This window comes from Trichosurus vulpecula, chromosome 3 (genome assembly GCF_011100635.1).
Source record: "Trichosurus vulpecula isolate mTriVul1 chromosome 3, mTriVul1.pri, whole genome shotgun sequence".
NCBI lineage: Eukaryota > Metazoa > Chordata > Mammalia > Diprotodontia > Phalangeridae > Trichosurus > Trichosurus vulpecula.
This window is the reverse complement of record NC_050575.1, coordinates 160,230,802-160,255,394: the sequence shown is the minus strand read 5'-3', so window position 1 is coordinate 160,255,394 and position 24,593 is coordinate 160,230,802. Positions and strand designations below refer to the sequence as shown.

Sequence of the window (24,593 nt, the reverse complement as noted above, 5' to 3'; positions counted from 1 at the left end):
TTCTGATTTAGGGGGGATTTTAAATTGGTTCTTTCATGAATCTTAATGTTACAAGGGATCACAGAGGTGGTCAATTGAGTCGGAAGATCTATAAATATTTTTGTTCTGTTTTGAAGATGCTATAAAAATGAGACATGAAGGATATAGTAGAAAAAAATGGGAAAAGAGATGGAGGAACTTATTAACACATAATACATAATGAATTGCACAAATAGAACTATATGTGAACATGGAAGGAATCGGGGGAACAGGCATCACTTGAACTTTGCTTTCATATAAACAGGTCAAAAGAGGGCAGGATACACCCACAAAGTTTAGTTTAGAAATATGTTGCTCAATAGTGCTACAGGGACACAAATAGGAACAAAAAGAGGTAAAAGAAGAGTAGAAGAGGGAAGAAAGATTCAGGAAGAGATAAGTCAAACCTAAGCTTAGAGAGGAGACAGTGAAGAGAAGGTTAAAAAAAAAAGGAGTAGCAACTTGAAATAAACAAAAACTGAGTAGTACAGAGAAGAATAAAGTATAAGAGAATAAGATAGAAGGAAATAAACAGTTGACTATCACAGCAGATCCAAAATCCAATGATAGGCCATTTACAAGAAGTATACTTGAAACATAAAGACTCACACAGAGTTAAAATAAGAGATGGGATCAAAATCTATTATGCCTCAGCTGAACACGAAAAAGCAGAGGTAGCATTTATGTTTTGAGACAAGGCAATAGCAAAAATAAACTTAGTTAAAAGAAATACAGAGGAAAATGACATTTTTTGGGAAGATAATATAGACAATATGATAACAGGAATTGATTTCAATCTTAGCATATGTGTTCCAAATAACATAGCTTCTAAATACTGAAGGAAAAATTTAATTATAAGGAGAAACAGTAAAATTATAATAATGAAGGACCTAGCTATATCCCTATTAGCCCAACAAAAATCTAATCAAAAGTAAACAAGAAAGAATTTAAGGGCTTAAATAAAATTTTAGAAAAATTATATTCAATAGACCTCAGAAAAAAAGTATACATATATATTCTTAGCTATGTGTGGCACCTTTTCAAAAATTGGTATGTTTGGACATAAAAACCTTACAAATGTGGAAAAGTAGAAATATCTTACTGACCATGATGCAATAAAAATTATATTAAATAAAGGGCCACTGAAGAAACAATTAAAATTTAATTAGAGACTAAATAACTTAATATTAAAGAATGAGTTAAAGAACTAATCATAGAAACAATTTTATTAAAAATAATGAAGTCAGTGAGAGAATGTACAGAAACTTTGGGGAAGAAGAAGAAAAAATGTATATATCTCACCTTTTATATTAAGAATATAATAATATTTGTATGGTATATAACATAATACAATATATAATAATAAAATATTAAGAGAAAGAACAGGTCAATGAATTGGGAATGTAACTTAAAATGTTAGAAAACTAATAAATTAAAAAATCCTCAGAATAGAAATCCTAAAAATCAGAGGAGAGATTAACGAAATTAAAAACAAAAAAATGAATTCACAGATAAAACTAGGAGTTAAAAAACAATAAAATTGATAAATCATTAGCTAATTTAATTAAATAGAAGAAAACCAAATTACCAGTATCAAAAATGAAAAAGGAGAATTCACAACAAATGAAGAAATAAAAGCTATTAGAAACTATTTTGCCCAAGTATATGCTAATAACACCAACAGCTGAGTGAAGTAATAAAAATTCTCAAAAGTATAAAATGCACAAATTAACAGTACATGAAATAGAAAATTGAGCAAGTCACAAATGAAATTCTAAAGAAAAGAACTCTAGGACCAGATGAATTCATAAGTCAATTACATCAAACATTTTACATCAAACAATTTCAATATTATATACACTGTTTATAAAAAAAGAGATGTCAAATTCCTTTATGACACAAATGCATCTTGATACATAAAACAGGGAGAGTCAAAACTGAAAAAAACTACTAATATCCCTAATGAACATATATGTGACAATTTCCAATAAAATATTACCAAAGAGACTAAAACAACATGTCACAAAAATTATACACCTTGACCAGATTGCATTGATAACCAGGAATGCAGAGATGATTTAATATTAGGAAGACTATAAATTTAGCCATATTAATAATAAAAATAAATAAGTTATGTGATTATGTCAATAGATAGTTTTTAATAAAATTCAGCTTCAGTGTTTTCTAGCTAGACCTGATGGACTTCAGAACAGGCAGAGAGTCTTTTCCATTTTTAATATACCTTCAATTCCCGATTTTGAATGATGTGTTTTGGGTTACTAAAAGGAGTTGAATGAAGCTTCTGAATGCATTTAAGTTTGAGAAAGCCCCCTGGGTGTGTTAAGCCGGCCACTTGTATTTTGCTGACTTTAGGAAGCCCTCTATTGTGCCTTTTTATTCAACTTGATATTGTTATCTGTTTCTTTGCCAAATACCAACCCTGCCAGACCAAATAAGAAATGTGATTGGAAGCGACCTCATAGCCATTTATACTAATTTGAAGATGTTATGTCTAGGCATTTATTCTCCAGATTCCCCCAGCAAAGGAGAGAGTTTGGGGAGTAGAGAAATATAGGCTGGGATGGGAGACAAAGACCTTTCTACTTTACAACGAAGAAATGACCTTCCTGATTTATTCCTGCTTAGGAAGACTGATTTTGAATTATCTTTAAAGTTACATGTGTACCAATTTAACACATTTGAACTAAGGGTGGGTAGGTAGGAAGGGGGAGATGTCACAGAATCATAATCAAAAGGAAGCAGTGAAGTTGATGGAAAAAGCAGTGTGGTCAGTGTCATGAGCTCTGGGTTCTGGTCACAATTTTCCATATTGTGAACATCTGTAAAAAGAAGAGATTGAACTAGATGGTCTCAGAGGGCCCTTCTACATCTACAATTCCAGCAACAACTCTAAAATCAGGCTAACAGGGTCTCCATAAAGGTTTAGCGTCAACTGCCTCAGAGTTTTAACAGATGGTAATAAAATGCGTTATCCTTGGAAATGCTTAAAAATGATCGATTTGATGATATGGCCAAGCATGTTATCTAGGGAGGCTGCAAGAGAGGAAGGCCAGAGGAGAGCTGTGTGCAAGGTTCTTGTGCTGTGCTTGTTTCCTTTTGTCTATCGGGTGTCCTTGCTGGGATGAGCTTTTGTGCTGCTGTGATATGGGGGCCCCAGTTATGGCAACAGAGGTTCCTGGTTGTGGTGGAGAGAGTGTTGGCAGGACTAGGTAGCTCTGGGACTCTTCCCTCAGGAGGCTTAATTCCTTTTCTCATGTTCCTACTTAGTACTTTGTTAAGGAGTTGTGTCTGCTTAATAGTTTGGGGTAAATTTTGTTCTTTTGTTGTTTTTTTCTTCTGTTCCTTAGTTGCTTCTCTTCATAGCTTTCTTTTTACACCTCTATATACTTACTCTTTTACCTTCTTAAAGGGAAATGACTTTTCTTTTTCTTCTTAGCATAACTTTTATAAAATTCCCATATGTTCGTGATGCTTTGGTCAATATTCCCTAGAACAGAGATGTCAAATGTGTAGCCTGCCACACTCCTGAATGTGGCCTGAATCACACTAAAGTGTAGTTCTTTTCAGATTTTAATGTTTTAATGAAAAATGAAATATATAAACATGTATGTTTTCTAAGTTAACATGTGGCCTGGGAGGTTCCTTATATATGGCTAGTGGCCCTTGTTTTCTATTTGACTTTGATATCGCTGCTCTGGAACACATTGCACAAAAACTTTCCTGTCCTCCAGCAGTTTAACATCTAAGGTAGCATGAGCATAGAAAAAGAATTGTTGTTTTAGACAGTCACTAGGTATTTATTGTGTTTACACTACGTAAGGTACTATTCCAGTTATACTGTTGTGGGAATTACAAAAGAAATATAACTTGGATTCTGCATTTGAGAACTTTACAATCTAGGGAGATGACATGTTAACATGAAAAGATCACTAATGAGATAAAGCTATGTATCATAAGCATCAAATACATTGGGAAGGATAATGAATATCAGAAATGGCCTCAAAGAGGAAGCAGAATATGAGCTGAACCTGGAAGGACAGGCCAGGATTTAGACAGACAGAAAGAAGGGGAAAATGGCCTGGATGACAGGAGGCAATGACTGGGCAAAATCCAATTTAGCTGAAATAGAAAATGTGTACACAGAAGTACTAGGAAATAGATATTACTGGAAAGGTGGGTTGTGACTAGGTTATTGAGCCTGGAATGACAGGTAAAAGAATTTGGGCTTGCTCTTAGAGGCAGCAGGGGGTCTTTGAAAGTTTTTGAGCATGTTGAAAGTGGCGTTATAGGAAGATTGGTTTGGGGGATGACGTTTGTGGTGAAGCCTGAGTCATATTAAGCAGGAATAAAAGGACAGCTCCATGTTTTCCCTGTTGTACTGCATCACTGTCCTTGAGCGTCTAAGAGTGGGGAAATTGAGGCTGCATGATGTTAAAACAGGACACTGAGCTATGCAGAATATTAGAACTTGATTTCATTTTCCTCTGAGTTAGTCTGACTATGAGGCAGTTACTATCTTGACATTCCCCTGTGGCAGATAGGGAAGGGAAAATAGAGAATGGTAACTAATATCTAACTACCCAGATGCTTGCTCCGTAGTAGTTTGACTAGTTATAAATATGTAGATAATAGAGTTCAGCAACAAAGGCAGATTCAGATGGGTTGAAGTGAACTTGCTGAAGTAGACAGAAAGCTAATTCCAGTTCTGTCTGGTTCCACAGAAACTCCACCCTCACAGCTCTTTCCAGCAGGAGGCAGCGCCAGCCAACTCAACCTGTGAAACTCAGCATAGAAGCTGTACATCACCAGGACAAACTCTCATTGGATGATCAAACCCAAGGGCAGGACTCTGCTTCTAACAACTTGACCTTTTCTTGGGTATCCTCCATTTCACAGTAACTTCACCTCAATGTGGAGGACTAAGATGGTGGCCTCGATGGCATGCAGGGCTGTCCCAAGAGAGGGCCTCCAAGGGAGTATGCGGATTGGTACCCGATTGTCCACAGCAGAGGAGACTTAGAGGAGACTTGGTGGAGCTCTTCCTGATGAGGAAGAAATGAATAAAACCCCATCTGTCCTTCCTCATTCCCCGTAATGCCTCCTTCTCCCTTGGAAGGGCAGGAAATGGCTAGAGGGGCTTTATAATCCAGAGTAGAGTTAGCTTCTAGGAAGCCTCCCCTCTTCAGAAGGCCTGGACTTAGGTTTATGGAAAAAAAGATGTAATCATTGAAGACTGTAGGCTCAGAAATGGGGGAGCTGGGTTTCTGAATGGGAAGAGATTAAATATCTCTCCCAGCTCCCATCAGTGCAAACAGCAGATGGCCCAAGAGAGGTTTGGATTCTTCCTTGAAAACTCCATACTTTGCCAAAGAGTATGGTCAGTGCTGTGGGAGTAGGAAATATACTGAGTTGTGTAATTCAAGCACGTTTAGGTTCTCTGAACTGAGCCAGCAGGTTTAATGTGTTCATATCCAAGAAAGCATGATATATCCTCGGGCCTTAACAGGAAGTTATTTTTTCTCACTGCCTTAAAGGTGTTTTTTGAAGCAATAAACTCCAAGTTATCCCATTGCGCTTAAAGTGAATTGTAGAGAGGAAAACAAAATGCAGCATTTGTAGAGTGGTTGAGGTCAGGAGATACATTAGGGGAGCTCTTTGCTTCCTGTTGGACTAAGAGGTGGGCTTGTCTTTAGCACTCCACATAGTGTAGATGCCCTGCTACAGACCTTAGCTTTTAACCTTTGAGTTTGGAGGAGGACTTACCATATTTTAGGAAGAATGTTTTTCCAAAATGGCCCTTGCCACCTTGGCTGCTGCTGTCATTTATCTTATTCAAAATGGTCATGAAAGCTGGGGGAGCTGGTTATTGTTTGTATCTCACCAGAACTATCTGGCCCGATCTCGGAGGGAAGCCAGAGAGAAAATCTTAATGAGTCTCAGGGACTCAAGCACACAAACCTTCTGACTAGGGTCATAAAGCCTTAAATGTCAGATCAAATAAAGTGATTTGCCCACATGTCATTTTGTCATCCCGTTACATTATTCCTGGTCCACTCTGGATGATGCAGCACAACACTGGTGCTGTGCTTTCCATTCCTTTGTGGGATTCTACTTAGCTTATTGCCTGATTTATTTTTAAACTCCGGGCTGCTTCGTCCACATGAATTTGTATAACAGGTATATCCATTGGAACCCCAGTCACAATGGAGAAAAGATTGACCCCCTGGGAAAGAGCAAAGTGAATTGTACTTAGGATCTTGCTCTGTTCTTATCTGGGGGGCTGGGGCCAGAGGCAAGGTAGATCGATAGGCTCAGGGAAGAGTGTGAGGCCAGCTCAGCCAGTGACCAGCCATTCAGGGTTAATGCTGAGCTGCCCCAGGTGAATGACAGGTTGAACAGCTGGAACCTCTAAAGATGTATTACCAAGGATCTGCACAGACAGCAAGATGCCCTTTGATTTCATTTGATTCTGCCCAGAAATGACATTAAAGGGAGTGAGTGAGTGAGACTCAGGAGAATTACATTTCTGGGAAAGCAGTGAGCAGGCTGCCTCACCGTGTCTCCTCCTCCCTTCTCAGTGGAGGTGTCCTGGGGATTCTTCATGAGCATAGGGCTTGGTCAGTGGGAGAAATAAGGGAAAATATTCCAGGACCCCTAAATTTGGTGTCCTCATTCCCTGCCAGTTGGATCAGAGAATCATAGATTAAGAGTGGGAAGGCATCTTAGAGGCCAGTGCAATTCTAGTGTGACTTCCTTATTTGTTAGATGAGGTACATGGGGACCAGGGAGTATAAGTGACTGCCCAAAAGTCAAATGGGGAAGAAGTAGCAGAGATTAGATTTGAACTTGGGTCTTCTCCAAATCCATTGCTTAATTCCACTATTGCATGCTCGGTGACCAATAGGGGTTTAGTTGTTAAGGCCAAGCATCTGTTTCTATCAGAGCCTCAACTTACTTGATGTTGACTATGGTGAGATACAGGGACCCATCACTGTCTCTCTCAAAAAATCAATGAACCAATTAATCTTCCTTCATTTGCTATGGAGGAGGAAATATGACCTAGTATTCTTTGCTGTTCATCATCTCAGTCTATCGCAAGTGTCCAGAAATGATATGTAATCTATCGAAATGGGTTGCATTTAAAATTCATAATCATAACAAAGTCAACCCCCTTTCTTCTCCATCAATCACTTTAAAGGCTCCATAGTGGCCTTTTAGTTTGGTGTCTTAAATCCCAATAGTTAAGATGAAGAGAACACAACTATTTGTTGTCGAGAAGGTAATTTGTGCTGTTTGAATACAAAGTAGTCCTTTTAGTCCATGGCACTCTGATAAGCACTTTATCTTTACAAGGTTTTCATGTATGACCAAATCCCAGGCCTTTCACAGTGTTACCTCCTGTGTAGACAGTTCTGACTGGGTTATTTGTTGTTCTGTGTTTGCTCTGATCTAGGTATGGGGAGAACATTTAATTTGTATTTTATGATGTCCTGTACTTGTTTGTGTCTTTGTGGGTGTTTTTTAAAAGAAAGTCCTGCCATCAGAGTCCTTATGGCACATAGATGGAGAGGAAGTAGTGCCTAGGGATCTTGGAGTGAAGAGGACCTGGGTTCCAGTCCTGCCTCTGACATACACTGGCTTTGGAACCTTGAGGAAGTCTTTATCTTCTCAGTGCCTCAGAGAACTCTCTAAAGGCTGGGAATTTCAGAGTGGGTGCTGATCTGCATTTAGCAAAGTGAGTTTGCCCACCTGGAAACCCCTACGCCAATGAAATCACAAGCCTGGACCTTAAAAAACAAAAGATTCTTCAGCAGAAATGAAGGATGTCATTTGTGGCAAATAAATTAGGACACTTTATTCTGAAAGGACAATCACAAAGAACAGATTGATTAATTAATTAATTGACAAGTATTTTATGAGCCCATGAAGGAAATGGAGGGGAGACTTCTAGACTCACTAGATGCTGGGACTTAAGAAGGGAAACACCTCTCTTTAAGTTTGAAATAAATGAAGTTAGGAAAAATAAAACAAAGACTAATCTAGAAGTCCTAATTCCAAGAAGTAATACAAGTTCAAAATAAAAATAACTTTTGAAAAAGTTGAAAAAAAAAAGTTGAAAGAAATTTGTGGATGACAGCTCCATAGTGGGATCTTGAAAAACACTGGAATGTTTGAGGTTGCTGTTAGAGAAGACAAGCATACCTTTCTCTCTGTTTCTCTATAGGAAAGAAAGCCCTGGACTAGATGGGCAGGGTTCTGATATTCTGATGTTCGTTAGAAGTAGAAAAAAATGGGTTCTTACTTTCATGTGTATACGGCACTTAGCAGAGATCTCATAAAGAAGCCTTTTAAGTAGAGCCTTGCACAGTGCAATGGAAGGTCCTCTGCTCTGCCCGTTCTTTGTGCTTAGATTTCTTGTCAGGCATGGTCACCACTAAAATTCTCAGAAGAATTGCTAAGTGACCAAGCAAATGTCAATTTAATCATCTAAGGAAGCAGAAATGTTTTCCTAAAAAGCACTAAGTGCTGCAGGCATCCTCCTCTAGGGTTGCAGACAGAAAGTAAGGAGCTAGAAGTATCTAAAGGCCTTTCGTTCTGCCATACTTAGCTTCCTTCTGGACTGCCCCAGCTTCACTCCTTTACCATCTCAGTGCATAGAGAAGAAGAATGAATTTGTGGAATTTGGGATCAATTACAGATTAGTTTAGAAATATAATCCTAGGCAGAGCTTGTTGATCCTGCCCTCAATTGCAGATGTCTCGCTGCTTTCCTTGCACTTTTAGAGAGAGAAACCTCTTCTTTTCTCTAGCCCTGTCCTTAGTTCCTCTCCCATCACTTTTCTGTGTTCAGTGGAAGTTCTAGTCCTAAAACATTCCTGCAGATCCAGAACCCCTAAATTGGTAAAATCCAGGGCAGGAGTCACCTGGATAGTTTGAGGAACTAGCTATAGCCTTTCCATCCTCTTGATTCCCTATAGGCCTTTCTTTTGTTGGGGTTGGGGTATGGCCAAAAACCACCCCTGCAGTCCTTCCCTATGATTTTTGGGTAGCTTCCCATTTGCTTATAGATTTCTGTAAGCATTTCCTTCCTATTCCCTGCTTACCTAGTGACCTTGAGGCTTTGGGAAAAATTAGCTCTTTTCCACAAAAATTTAGGGACCCTTCCCCTAGGATAGAATTTGGTTCAGTTTCTTCATCAAGGGCATCAGTAACAAATATTTGAGATTTCTTAGCATAGTTATATATGTGCTATAAAGGCTCTTAGAGGATAGACTAGACTCAAGCTCTCTGACACCGTCCTAAAAAAACTCAACAAATAACATCCCAGTGTTGACATTGGTACAAGATTTGTCAGTGGGCGGGGACTAAACTACACAAATAATTCTGTATCCTCAACGTGTATCCATAACCTATATGTGTACATCAATACCCGCATAACAGGTTACCCTGACCAGCAATGTACAACTGAAATTATTGATACAGTATTACTAAATGCCACTATGTAATCACTAAACACAACTGTAACATTGTTTGACCTATCACCCCTTTAGAGCGTTGTTCCTATGGAACTATTTGCAATATGATTTCATTTAACATATTTTCCCCCAAGGATGTTTTATTTTGTGGTACTCAGGGAATAACTGAATAAAGTTCTCTCTTTTATTATTCTGACCTGAATAACCATCAACAAAAACAATTATCAAATAAAATTGAAACTTGGATTGTAAACTTTTGAATTTATATACATTTCATATATATAAAAGATAATTTGCACACTATCTCCCTCTAATGACAACCTTTGGACAACAGTTGAGCAATCCTGAACTGATGTTATCACTAATAGTCAACTCAGAGCTTTTGATCCAAGGGCTCTTCTCTACCATTGCCTTTCTTCCTTCTCAAGACACTCTGCGCATGCTGTTCTTCCTTTCTCCCCCTAATCCTTTTCATCTTTCACTAATCACAGCTCAATAATTCTTGTGTTAATTTCTCTCTCATATACGCATATACATTATGTATGTATATCTTCTCCCTCATCTCTTCTGCCTCTTGTTGAGGAAAATCTTTCTCCTTCTTTGTTCCATTTGTGACCCGTCTCCCTCCAGACCACCCCAATTCTGACTGATATAAATTAATGGTGTTAGATGCTTGTGTCAAGGAAAAGCAAAGTCATTCATTTTGTGGGTAAAATTAGATGTTAAGTTAATTCAGCAAACATTAAGTATATACTAGAGGTGTTCAGTGTTAGGGTGCAAAGATGAAACATTATAAACAGACCTTGTCCTTGAGTAGCTTCCAGCTTAGTAGAGAAATAAAATATGGATGCGACTGATAAAGGTGGAACATATTAAGCGTGTTTTAGAAAATTACGTTGTACACAGATAAGGGAAAAGAAAGAAATTTGAGGAGGGGAAAAAACACGAACAACTACCAGGTTGGATCAGGGACACTTCAGGGAAGAGGGGACACCTGAATGGATTCTCAAAGGAAAATAGAGATTCCAAAAGATAGAGCTAAAGAAGTACTTTGAAGACATGAGGGGTGGCCTATGGGAAGTTTGGCTGGAGTGAAAGGAAATGATAGGAAATGAAGGTGGAAAGGTAGTCTGGAGTTAGATTGGGGGTGAGATGGGATGGGATGGGATGACTTATATGACATAGGAAAATCCGTTGTATCCCAGGAGCAATAGAGACACTGAAGGTTTGGGGGCTTAGAGGAATAACATAGCCAAACCTGTGCCTGAGGAATATTGTTTTGACAGCCATGAGAAGGAGGAAGGAGAGACTAGAAACAAGACCAATTAGGTGACTATTCTAGTAATTTAGTGAGAGGGGCAGAAGGTCTGAAGTATGGTGGTGGTCTTGTGAATGGAGTAAGGGGATAGATTTGAGGGATGTTGAGACAGAGTTGATTAGACTTGGCAAACCCATTGGATTTGGTGAGTAAGGCTGAGGGAATAGTCAAAGATCACATTCCAAGGTTATGAAACCTGAGTGATTGGGAGGATAGTGTACCATTAACAGAAACAAGGAAGTTTGGAGGAGTAGCAGATTTAAATACGATAATCAGTTCTGTTACAGATAACATGAATGTGGGATGGTGACAAAACATCTAGGTGGCCATTGCAAGTTGGTGATATGGGGCTTGATTTCAAGAAATAGATTAGAACTGGAGATAAAAGTTTGGGAGATGGTAATTAAACCCCACAGAAGCTGATGAGATCATCAAAGGAGAGAATATACAGAAAAAAGAGGTCAGGACAGATCCTTGGGGGATACCCATACCTGGGGAAATGGGAATGATGACTCAGCAGCAAAAGTCTTAAAAAGGAATAGTTAAACAGGTAGGAGGTATGCCAGGAGAAAGCACAGTCTAGGATAATATCCAAAAAATGAATAGAAGTCAAGAAGGATAAAGACTAGGAAAAGGCCATCAGAGACTTCTGATAACCTTGGGAAGAATAGTTTCAATTAAGTGATGATGTTGGGACCCAGATTTGCCAGGGGTTAAGAAGTGGATGGTGAAGTGGCTATAGCTAACTCTGGGTGTTTAGTAATGGAAGAAATTTGGATGGAAGGACTTTTAAGGATGAGAGAGATCTGGGCATGTGTTTTTTGGTAGTAAGGAAGAAGCTGGTAGTTAGGGAGAGATTAAAAATGAGAAAGAATGCAAATGATCCATGGATCCATGTATGAGGAGATGGGAGGGTGGGGAGAAGATCTGCCCCAAAATACAAATAAATACATTGGCCCTGACAAGGAGAAAGGTCATATTTTTTTTAAGAGACTAGAGTGAAGGTGGACAGATAAAGATGTAGAAGGGATTTGAACTGTTGGGTGGTGGGGATATAAGGCAGCTTGATTTTTTGTGGGAAAATATGTTCCAAGTTTCTAATGACTGACAAACTTTTGGAATATAATTAATTTCTTGGTTAGGGACTGACCTGTATACATAGGTGGATGATGTGTGTATGAGTGTGTGTATTTCAGGCAAGTGAGTACACAAGGGGCAAATGCTTGGTCAAGGGAGACTTCACGGAGGAGGTGAGATTTAGAGATTATGTATTCCACACAGGAAAAACTAAGTGATAAAGAATACCCATCGTTTAGACTATTATATGCAGTTAGGTGAACAACTTATAGAACTTGTCTAGCAGGATATTTTCCTTGGACAGTCATTATAAAGGGACAATTAGGCCCAAAATTATGTAAGAGGAGGAGAATGAGCTGGTTTCCTGTAAGAAATTGCAGAGCTCCTTTAATAACTTCTTGAAAGGAAGGCCCATCTTTTTAATGCCAATCTTTGATCATTATTGGAAAGGGAGTATAGGGAGAGAAGAGGATAGAGGATGACCTTAGAGGAACACCCAAGGTTAGGGAGTAGGACATAGATGATGACCCAGGAAAGGTTACAGATGTAGCATAGGCAGACAGGTAGGATATTATGAGAGTATCACAAAAAAAAAATCTAGAGAAGAGTGAGTATCCAGAAGAAGAAGGTGGTTAACAGTGTCAAATCCTACAGAGAGGATGAAATGAGGAGGATGAGGACAGAAAAAGACAGTGGAGTTAGCAAGTAAGAGATCATTGGCAACTTTGGAGAGCAGTTTCAATTGAGTGATGAAGTCAGAAGCCAGACTGCAAAGGGCTGAGAAGTGAATGAGAGGAAAAAGAAGTGATGGCAATGACTGTATGCAGTTTTTCTAGGAATTTGGCTGTGAAAAGGAGAAGAGATATAGGATGTTAGCTTGAGGGGATGGTATGGTCAAGAGAGAGGGTTTTAAGGATAGAGGAGATCTGGGAATATTTATAGGCAGAAGGAGCCAGTAGATAGGGAGAGGTTGAAGATAAGAGGGAGAGAGTAGGGATGGTCATGGGAACAATCCACTGGAGAAGATGAGAGGGAATGGGATCCAGGATGCAAGTAGGGGGCTTGATCTTGGCAATGAGAAGGGCCGCCTCTTCATCAGAGACTAGAGTAAAAGTGGAGAGGAGTGATGATTTTAAGGGATTCTGAGGTGTATTAGAAGGGGAGAAGGAGGAGCTTATAGTGAATGACCTCTTAGTTTTTCAGTAAAGTAAGAGACAGAATCCTCTTCTAAAAGGGTGGGGGAAGATATTGCTATGGAAGAATGGAGGAATGAAGCGAAGGTTTGGAACGGCTGCTGTGGAAAATATAATAGCGAATTAGGGAGGAGTAAAAGGATTGCTTTATATCAATGAGGGCCCAGTTTAGAAAACATAAACTTATAGGAGACCCAGTCAGCCTAGTGGCATGACTTCTTTCAGTTCCATTTCAGTGACATATGAGTAGAAGTGGAGAAGAAAGTTGGAGGAAATGATCTAGGGATGAAGTTGGCAAGGTATGAGGGAAGACAGGACAGAAGGGTGAGGGATATGAAAGAAGAGGACAGCATGAAGTCCAACTGGTTGATTAACTATGGGGTCAAGACTGTGAAGAAAAGAAAGCAAAGCCAGAATAGGGAAAGTACTGAGGAGTGCAGAGATTAGAAGTCATGGTGAGGACAAATAATAGGTTTTGGAGGAGTAAGACATAGGGAGAGGTGGAATGCTGGAAGCTTATGGTAGGAAGAATTTCAGAATTCTTGATCAAGGGAGTGATGGTGAGGTCAGTATTGTGACCATTCCTATGTATGACTGAGGTGGTGTGAGGATATGTCATAGGAGTTGAGATCAAAGGAGTTGGGAGACGACAGTGTTTGAGTGAACATTTTTATCTGTGTAGAAGTCCTCCAGGTTCAGAGCAGGGATTAGGATAGAGGGGAATTAACAATTCCTTGAGAAAGAATGGCCAGTGGTGTGTTAGAGGACCATTAGATAACTTCCATCAGGATCTGGATAGGGTGATGTGTCTAGATAGGATGAACCTCAAAGGAGAAGAGGTTGTTGACTGGTGGTGGCAGAGGGAGAATGTGGAAGTGGCATGGGGAGCAGCTTATCCTGCAGGAGGGGGAAGGGGCAAGAGGGAAGGTGCTTCTATTACTGGAAAGGATGAGCAGGGAGGCAGTGTCTTCTGGGGAGAGCCAGGTCCCTGTGACTGCCAGAAGATGGTAGGAGCACAAGAGGAAGAGGTTTAAGATGAAGGGAATTTTGATGGAACATTGTTGGGGGCACAAGGAAAAGGAAAGCAAAACTGGATTGGAATTTGGGAGGGGTAGGGCTGAGATGAATGGGAAGTGGTAATGGGAGAGAGGGGGTGGTTTTTAATCATTGCACAGTGCTTTGCATGTAGTAGGTGCTAAATAAATGCTTCTTTCTTTCATTCATTCCCCACTACCCTGTGGGGAGGTGGTGGGGGGATGGGGCAGTGCAATATATGTTTATGGGATTTTAGAGCTGGAAGGAACCTTAGAAAATGTTTATTCTGATGCCCTGATTTTACAGTTGCTGAAGGCCTGGGGCAGGGAATGACTTACTCGAGGCCACACAGCTGGGTGTACAGCAGAGCTGCAGCTATATAATTCAAGTTTTTTGATTCTTGTACCATTCCAGTGCTCTTTCTGCTATACCTCATTGCCTCTCTGTGCCTGATAATTTTTGAAAGCTTTGCCAGGGAGGATGGAAGGGACAAATGTTGTCAGATAGGTTTTTTACTTTCCCATCTCAGCAGTCTACTATGTTGTCCTTGGGAAATTTAAGTTGCCACTTCAGGCTGTAATGGAAATAGTAAGAATTCAGCTAACAAATTTGGAAGAATTGGCCTAGCTGACTGGCTTGCCTATAAATTCCTGGCTGCTTTTGCTGGAGCAGAATGAATGGGGCCCTGATGAATCACCTGGACCTTGAAAAACATGGAACTAGTGAAGAAGCACCCTGTGAAGTCTGCCCTAAAAATAGCTTTCAAGCATAGAACAATTCTAAGGAGGAGGTAGGTCCCTTCCTGGGAGGAGCAGTGGCTTTTCAACCCCTTCTTGCTACTTTTTCTTAGGCCATGGATGGCTAGGGTACACAGCAGCTTGGCTGGAGAATCACTTTATCTGAACTGTAACCTATCCCTTCTATACCCCAACACTGTCCAGAAAGGGCCTGGCAGGATGAAGGGATGAAATAGTCTTTTTTTTTCTGTTGTTTCATTAGGGTGAGTGCAGGCTCCTCTGTGGGTCTCTTATTGACCCTGGGCAAAAAACAGAGCCTGGGAATTCCAGGGGGCCGGATGGGAAGACACTTCCTTTGAGTCGCCTTTCAGACTCCTAGTCCTCTGGCTAGTGTCCTTTTGGCCTTGATGTCTGCTCAAATCCTCCTTCCAGCTCGGCTCATTTCCTTTTAGAAACATTGCTCCTTCCTAGATGACCCTTGCTTCATGTCTCTAGGCTTTAGGGTCAGGAGAGGGGGGAAGGAGATTAGTCTTTGATGGGACTAGTGTCTGATGAGAACTCGGGGAGAAATCTGGTGGCCTTCCCTAGGCTTAAGAACTTCCTTTCCAGCTCTTTGTCACATGTTGGTCTTTAGTGGGAACAAGGTCATCTGGGGAAGGGGAAGGAAAAAACCTTTCTCTATTTCCTTCTGCTGCTTAAACAGGGAAAGCAGCATCATACAACAAAGTTGAGATGACGTTAAGGTTTAGGAAAGAGGTCAGACCTTGAAATTTGTGCTGCTCTAGTAGCATCTGTGGGAGGCTTTCTCTTCTAGAGCCCACAATATGAAATCTCAGGTTTGGGCTACCTGAAGAATGTCAATTTTTATTGTTCATAGGAAGAGCCCTGTGGCCTCTAAGAGCTTCCCTCTTCCATCCCTACTTCTTTCTGTAGCCAGACCCATATAATTCTTTTCCACTTTCCTCACCTTGCTGTTGAACTTATCAATTCTCCCTGAAAGATGAGAATTCTAATGTTGTATCAGGCAACTGTAGGTGGTAAAATCCTCGATGTTCAAGCAGTGAGCAAATCTGAACTGTTTTGATGAGGTGACAGAAACTATGAGAGCCTAAGAATTTTTCAGGCCTTTAGTACTAGGGTCAGCCTGCTTGATTTGATTTGGTGAGTGCCTCAAGCCTCTGATGGGAATTAACCCTTTGGGAGCTGGAGTCAGCTTGGGACTCATCCATCCATGTCAGAACAATATGATAAGTTAGTGGTGAGCACCCACAATAGAATGTAAGCTCCTTCAGGACAGTAGTGGTACTTTTCTTTGAATCTCTCCTGGCCTAGTATAGTGCTTCATAGGACACCATAGACCATTAGAGCTGGAAGGAACTTTAGTGATCTAGTCAAACCCTCTTAAAGGAAATTGAGCCTAGGGAGACTGATTTACCTGCACTCATATCGTAAGTAGGCATTTCATGAATTATTGTTGATTGATTGAAAGATATATAGCAAAATGAAACCTTTGGTAGCAACTTGGAGGCACATTCACCATTAATTTAGTATGGTATAGGTTGGGACAGATAGGAGCCCTGGGACAGAATTAAAGGAAAACTCAAGCTGATTATCTGGCACATTTTCCTGGTGGTGATGAAGACAATTGGATTATGAAATGGGCTCCCCAGGGATCAGGGTGGAAATCTCATTAATTAGGAATTGAACACTAGCCCAGACTCTGCTGCAGAAGGTATTCTGTTGAAGCTGCAGAATTCTCTTCCCTGGAGCTGCATCAGGGTCTGCCTTCCTAAGGACTTGCTCTTATTGGCTTAAAGTAGCCATGAAGGGCTTTCATCTTCATTCTTATCCCCCAAATTTGGGTAGATGAGTGCAGTTTTTACTCTGCTAGGTCGACATTCTTTTATCCTTTTGCCCCAGTGAAGCATGGTTCACTTATTCATTAAGATAAACTAAATCAAAGAAAACTCCCTTGATGGCATTTTGCAGGGAAATTATAATAGCATAGTGGAGGCAAGATGGTGGAGCAGCAGGAAGAAGGACAGCTGAGCTCTTTCCACAATGCAACTCCTTTACAAAGATCTAGAAAACATACCAGATCAAGTCCTGCTAGAGAAATTGAAAGAAAAAATCATGATTCACCTTTCCAACCTAGGTCAGCATAAGGAGACAGAGAGTTCTGTGGACACTGAGGAGAGGATCTGTCTAGGAGTGCCCTGCCCTGAGCATTGTAGCCCACAGGAACCAAAAGAGGACTACAAAGAGGTTATAGACCTATATGGGGGTGAGGTGGGACCTTGAGCTTGTGCAGGATGTGAGAACAGGTCCCAGCTGGTAACTTTGTTACTTACTGCCCCGGTCTGGGTCACAGATTCAGGGTGGATTGAGGAGACCTGTGCTCAGTAGATGGTGCTCCAGGTGAGGTATAGTCACTATTTTTTACTGAGCTGTTGGTTATGTACTAAGCAAGAAGCAAGTTCAGAAACAAACCGAAGTTGTGTGGCTGTGACTCCAAGAGTAGAACAGGGTCTCGGTTCCAGCTTCTAGCCCAGCCTGAAGCCTGCGGTGGAATAATCCAGGCAGGAATTCCAGACCAAAAAGGAGCTTGAAGAGCTAGAAGATCTTTGTAGCTGCTTTCTAGATAGGGACTGAGCTAGCAGAAGTCTACTGGATCTTCCAACCAGGGGCAAGCCAACAAGAGTGTTGGGCCGGCCCAGGTCAGGAGTTTGTAGAGCTCAGATCGGGAGGCTGGCATTTGGATTTTGCTCTGGATCACACCGCTTTGGGAGCACTGAAAGCTTTTAGGGCACCTACAAGGCCCGGGCTGTCCCTGAGATCCTGGAGTAACACAACACTCAGTACCCCCAGAACGCAGCAGAAGGATACAAGGTGACAAAAGCTCAACCTAGACATTCTTCTCAGAAGTGTCTAGAGTCTGGATCTAACAAAAAGTCTGAAGCCAGGAAGTAGGCTAGAAGAATGAATAAGCAAAAATACAGTTCTACCATAAATACCTATTATAGTGACAGGGGAACTTAAGACATAAACTTAGAGGAAGAGAATGACTTCAAAGAAAAGTCTAAAAGAAAAACATAGCTTGGACACAACTCCAACCAGAATTCCTGGAAAAAAATGAAACAAGAATTTTGGAAAAGAATTTTTAAAAATTTAAAATTATTTTTAAAAACCAACTGGAAGCACTAGAGAAAAAATGGGAGAAGAAATGAGAGCTAGGAAGGAATAATTTGGAAAGAGGATTAGCATCCTGGAACAAGAGGTAATAAGAAGCCTTACCTAAGGGGAAAAACTCCCTGAAAATTAGAATTGACCAAACAGAAGCTAATGACTCCATGAGACAAAAAAATAAAGAAAACTGCCCATATCTCTTACAACCAGAGGGAAAAATAGAAATATAAAGGATTCATCAGTCAGCTCTGAAAGAAGCCCCAAAATGAAAACTCCCAAAATCTAGACCTCCTAGAAGAAAAATTGCTGCAGTAGCCAGAAAGAAGGAATTCATATACTGAGGAGCCAGCCACAGTCAGAAGCACACAAGATTTTAAAAAACTACTATAAAGGAGTAGAGAGCTAATACATTGTTCCAGAAGGCAAAGAATATAGGCTTACAGCCAAGAATAAATATTATGGGGTGGGGGGGAAGAAGGAGGAAGAGAGGGAATGGATCTCTAATGAAACAGTGTACTTCCAGGAATTCCTAATGAAAAGACCAGAGCTGAGTAGAAATTTTGAAATACAAATGCAGGATTCAGGAGGGATATAAAAAGGAAAACACGAATGGGCAAATTATAAAGGACTAACAAACTGTTTACATTCTAATATGAGAAGTTGATACTTGTATCCCTTCAGAGTTCTATCATCATCAGGTATCATAGAATCAAATTAGACCCAGGGCCTAGGAGTGATTCTGTTATGTTTTGATGGTCTTAAAAGGAGAATTGAAAGGGAGAGGAAGAGGAATACACTGGAGAAGAGGGGAAAGGGAGAAGAAAAATAGGGGAAATTATTTCCCATAATTTGGTTGCTCAAGTAGAAGGCTATGCAAACAAGGAGGAAGGCATAGAAGGAATGGGCAACACTTGAACCTCACTCATATGAATTGGTCAAGGAAGGGAAGATATACATAGACTTGTGTACAAAAATGCATTGCAACAGAGAAACAGAGAAAAGGAAATAGGGAGAGGTGTGAATAAGAAGTAGGGTAGATTAAAGGAGGGATTTGTATAAGCAAAACAAACTCTAAGGAGGCTGAAGTTCAAAGAGGGATTTAAAAGAAAATAATGGAAGGATAAGTACTAGTTACTGGGCTCTGGGTGAGGGAAAGAGAAGAAGAGGGACAGGGTCACAGAAGCAGATTATGCTAAATCTAGAGCACTTGTGCTGAGTTTACTCCTTCTCTTTCACCACCCTCTTATTCTTTATAAAGAGGGGGTGAGAAATAAAGAGAAGGAAAAGTGTAAGAGAATAAGGTAGAGGGAAAGACAAAATTAATCATAACCGTGAATGTGAATGGTGTGAACTCACCGATAAAATGGAAGAGGAGAGCAGAATTGATTAGAAAGCATTATCCAACAATATGTTGTTTACAAGAAACATACTTGAGATAGCAGAATGCTTACATAGTTAAAATTACCAGTATCAAAGATTAAGAAGGTGAATTCACAACCAATAAAGATGAAATAAAAGAAATTATTAGGAATTATGTTCTCTAATTATATGCCACTCTAAATGAAATAGATATTTATAAAAATGTAAAATGCCCATATTAATAGAGCATGAAATAGAGCACTTAACCCAGTCTCAGAAAAAGAAATTGAAGAAGCCATAAAATGAATTCTTAAAGGGGAAATAAAAAATCCAGGATCAAGTGAACTTACAAGTGAAATCTATTGAACATCTAAAGAACAGTTCTAATACTACATAAACTTGAAAAAATTGGAAAATAAGATATCCTAAGGAATTTCTTTAATGATTACAAATGTAGTCTTTTTTTTTTTTGGCAGGGCAGTTGGGGTTAAGTGACTTGCTCAAGGTACCTGTGTCAAGTGTCTGAGGTCAGATTTGAACTCAGGTCCTCCTGACTCCAGGGCCAGTGCTGTACTCACTGTGCCACCTAGCTGGCCCTACAAATGTAGTCTTGATACCGAAACCAAGGATAGTCAAAAGTGAGGAAAAAACTATAGACCCAATATCTCTAATGAATATTGATACAAAAATTTTGATTGAAAGATTAATAAAGAGACTTAAGTAACATATAAGCAGGATGGATTTATACCAGGATGCAGGGCTGGTTCAATATTAGGAAAACCATAAGCATAATTTGACTATATCAGTTGATTCAGAAAAGGCTTTTGCTGATATACAATATCCATTCCTATTAAAAACACTAGAAAACATAGGAATAAATAAATCTTTCCTGAATACAATAAGTAGTATCTTTCTAAAACGAAGAACCAACTATTCATTGTAATGGGAATAAACTAGAGCCCTTTCCAAAAAGATTAGGGATAAAGCACGGATGTCCATTATCAAATATGATGCTAGTAATGCTAGTTATAGCAATAAGACAAGGGAATAAGCATGGGGAAGAGGAAACAATTATTACTTTTTGCAGATGATAGGATAGTTTACTCAGAGAACCCTAGGGAGTCAACTAAAAAACTGAAACAGCTTCAGCAAAGTTATAGGATATAAAATAAGTTTACACAAATCAGCATTTCTGTATATGACAAAAAATCCACCAGGGATAGAGAAATACCATCTTTTAAAATTATAGAAAATATAAAATAGTCGGGAGTCTCCTGCAAAGTCGTACACATAGGAACTACAGGAAACAATTACAAAATAGTCTTTGTACAAATAAAGATCTGTATCACTGGAGAAATATTATCTGTTCATAGGCAGGCATAGTCAATGTAATAAAAATGACAATACTACTTAAATTAACTATTAAAAATCATACCAATCAAACTATCAAAAGATTATAGAGCTAAAAAAAAAGCCCCAACCAAACAAAATTCATCTGGAGGAATGAAAGGTCAAGAATCTCAAGGGAATTAATGAAAAAAGCAGAAAGGAAGGGGACTAGCAATACCAGATCTCAAATAATTCTAGAAAATAGAAATCACACACACACGCACACACACACACACACACACACACACATTAGTTAAGAAATAGAGAGGTTAATCAGTGGTACCCAGTATACAGAAGCAAATGAACATAGTAGCTTATTGTTTGATAAACCCAGAGATATTAGCTACTGAGGTAAGAACTCATTATTCAACAAAAACTCAGGAAAACTTGAAAGCAGTCAGCAGAAACTAGCCTAGTAGACCAATGTCTTACGCTCTATACTAAGATAAACTCCAAACGGGTACATGACTGACGTAAAGGTCGACATCATAAATCAAAAGAGTATGGAAGAAATTACCTATCAGATCAATGGATAGGGGAAGAGTTCATGATGAAACACAAGATTGGGAAGGTCACAGAAAGTCAAATGAACAGTTTTGATAATATAAAATTTAAATGTTTTTGGACAAGCAAAGCTAATGCAGCTAAAATAAGAGAAGCAGGCACATAGGAAAAGATCTTTGAAGTAAGTTTTTCTGATTAAGGTCTCATTTCAAAGACCTATAGGGAACAAATTCAAATTTATAGAAATAAGAGTCATTCCTTAATTGATAAGTAGTCAAAGGATATGAACAGGTGGTTTTCAGAGGAAAAAAGTAAACTATCAGTAGCCATATTTAAAACATGCTTGAAATCACTAATAATTATATAAACACAAATTAAAATAACTTTGAGGTTCTTCCTCATACCCCCAGATTGGTAAAGTTGATAAAAGTTGATAAAAAAATGAAAATGACAAATACTGCATGGGCTGTAGGCAAACAGGTACATTCTTGCTTGCTGGTAGAGCTGTCAACTAATCTAAGGCAATTTGGAGCTGCGCCCAAAAAGGTATTAAGCTATATGCCCTTTGACCTAGTAATGCCACTACTAGGCTTTACCCCCAGAGAGATTACAGAAAGAGGAGAAGGACCCATATATACAAAGAGAGTTATAACAACTGTGTGGTAGTGAAGAATTTGAAACTAAGTCAGAATCTGTCAACTGGGAGATGACTGAACAAGTTATCCTGTAGGAATGTGATGGAGTACTGTTGTGCTGTTGGAATTGATGAAGATGGGGGATCCGTTTCAGAGAAGTTTGGGAAGATTTGTATGAATCGATGCAGAGTGAGAATAATTTATACAATGGCAACATTATCGTAAAGACAATCAGCTTTGAAAGTCTTGGGAGCTCTGATCACCGCAATGACCAACCACAATTCCGGAGGACTCATGAGGCAACCGGATACCAATCTCCTGGTAGAGAGATGATGAACTCAGCTCATACTGAGAGAGATTTTTTGGACACGACCAATGCAGGAATTTTTTTGCTTGATGACACATGTTTGTAACAGGGGAACTTTTTTTTTCTTCCTTCCTTAATGGAGTGTGGTAAGAGGGAGAAAAGGCAGATATTTGTTTGAAAAAAATAAAATTTAATTAATTTAAAAAAAAGAAACTTGTAATAGCAGTCTGTCTAACCAAGGTACACACATGGTTTCTAAAGAGTCTAAATAAGCACATACATTTATCCTAAGCTGGCAGGCATTAGACATTGCTGCAATCCCACCTCAAAGTTCTTTCCAGAAAACTGGGGAAAATCTGGCCAAGAGCTGTAAGTTTTCTAAGCATCTACAGTGTGGCAGAATTATAGTTAGCATTTTGATGGTTGCCTCTATACTGAAGCTGTGCATTAAGTCCTTGGTCTTTCTGATATTCACATCCTAGGTTTGTTCCAAGGAGCTTTTTGGCTCTTAAGCCTGGGGTGGGAAGGCCGTATCCCTCCCTGTCCCAATAACATTTGTTTTTTCCCTTTCCCTTAGCCAGATAGTGGGTTACAGTCTCTTTAGTGGAGACCAGGCACTTAATGCCCCATCTACCATCCCTGACTCATTCTTTGGCAGCAGTAGCAGCTTCAATATAAACAGACATGAACTGAACTCTTGGGTGTGATGGGGGTGGCGGGGGGAGACTAAAATAAGTAGATGTGATTCCTGCCCTTAGGCTGCTTACAGTAAAATGGGCTATGCAGATGGACCCTACAATAGTTCCATTTGGGGTTAGCTTTCTTACTCTTGGCCAAAAGACTGCTCACCCTATCCTACAATCAACAAGGAGTTTTTTTGAGTGTCTGTGTGTCTAGTACCAACTCTTTTAGTTACAATCATTCTGGTAGGTGATATTGTGAAGAATGTGTAGGTCTTTGTCTATGGAAATTCCCCATTTATAATCATTTGGAGTTGTTTCTCTAATAATGGGGATGGATTTTGTATCAATCATCAAATATTTATTGAATGCCTGTGATGGTGATTGGTACTGGACCATGCACATTGTGACCTATCCCCAGTTTTTTGCTTACTATCTTTATGTGATCATTAGTATAGCTGTGGAAGACAGCCATTAGGGTTAGGGTGTACAGTCTGAAGCTGTGAAAGAGTCATGTGCTATGTAGAAAATCAAGTTGTCTGGTTCTCTTTCTGAGCTAAACCACTTTAGGCTATGCAAGTGACTGCAGTGCACTCCTTGGATCTAAAGGGGGAAGTGTTGGTCATGCTGTGGCCAAAGCCTTGGCTCGAGTGTCTGAGGGGCCTACACCCAGAGCTTCTGAGTTGGGATTTGTCATAAGCTCTTATCAGTAATCTGAGTTGTCAGAATCATTATGCTCATCTGGAGTCGTGACAGTAATATTCGTTCAGTTATTTTCTCCAGTGACCCTGAAATCTCTCTGCAAATGCTTTCCAGGCTGGGCTGGGGCCCAGAAAGTGAGGCACGTTGTGACTTCTGCCTGTTCTACATTACCTTCATGTACGTCCAGTGTGAAATGACATTAGACAAATATTCTGAGGTAATGGGGATGTATATGATAGAGATTCATGCAATCATAGACTCTCAGAGGCTATTTGGTCCTGAATAAGAATGCTTTGTGATAGCGTATGTGCCATATAGTCATCAAGCCTTTGCTTGAAGACATCTAGTGAAAAGGACCCCTTAACTTCTCAGCAGCCCATTTTGTGGAATTGCCAAGAAATTTTTCTTATCAAATATCTCTCCCTCTCCCCATCTCTCTCCCTCTTCTCTCTCTCTCCTTCCCTTTCTTTCTTTTCTCTTTCCCCTATCTCTCTATCTCTTTTTTCTTCTCTCCTTTTCCTTTCCCCTTCCCTCCTTCCACCATTCCCTCCAACCCAATCTAATGCTTCTAGTTCTGTCTCCAGGACAAAGTGGTATAAAACAGATATTCTGGCTATACCTTAAATCACCAAGAGAGTTCTATTTTATCTTTATATTCTTTGACCTATAGGCCTAGTAGTGCTGTAGATGGATCAAAGGGCATGTTCAGTTTGGTAACTTCCTGGGCACAGTTCCAAATTGCTTTCCAGAATGCCTGGACTAGAAGTTGATTTACAGTTCCACCCACAGTGCTCTGGTTTACCTATTTTCCTGCAGCTCCTCCAACATTTTTCATTTTCTTCATTGACTTTGCTGTCGGATAGGTATGAGGTAGAACTTCACAACTGCTTTAATTTGCATTTCTCTGATCATTGGTGAATTAGAACATTTTTACATGATTGTTGATAGTTTAGATTC

The 24,593-nt window shown here is 39.6% G+C and overlaps 1 protein-coding gene across 5 annotated transcripts in view; it reads left to right on the top strand.

The window, feature by feature from the left end:
* Window positions 1–24,593, top strand: part of RGS3 (regulator of G protein signaling 3) — a 173,240-nt gene that overhangs the window by 99,742 nt on the left and 48,905 nt on the right. For 2 of the 5 annotated variants that reach the window (XM_036751253.1, XM_036751256.1), the window contains one exon: window positions 4,761–6,060. The exons of the other annotated variants lie outside the window; for them this stretch is intronic. In XM_036751253.1, the coding sequence (XP_036607148.1) occupies window positions 4,761–4,868 (108 nt within the window). In that variant the 3' untranslated portion in view covers window positions 4,869–6,060. Of the gene's footprint in view, window positions 1–4,760; window positions 6,061–24,593 lie in introns of those variants that run through there. 5 annotated transcript variants of the gene reach the window in all.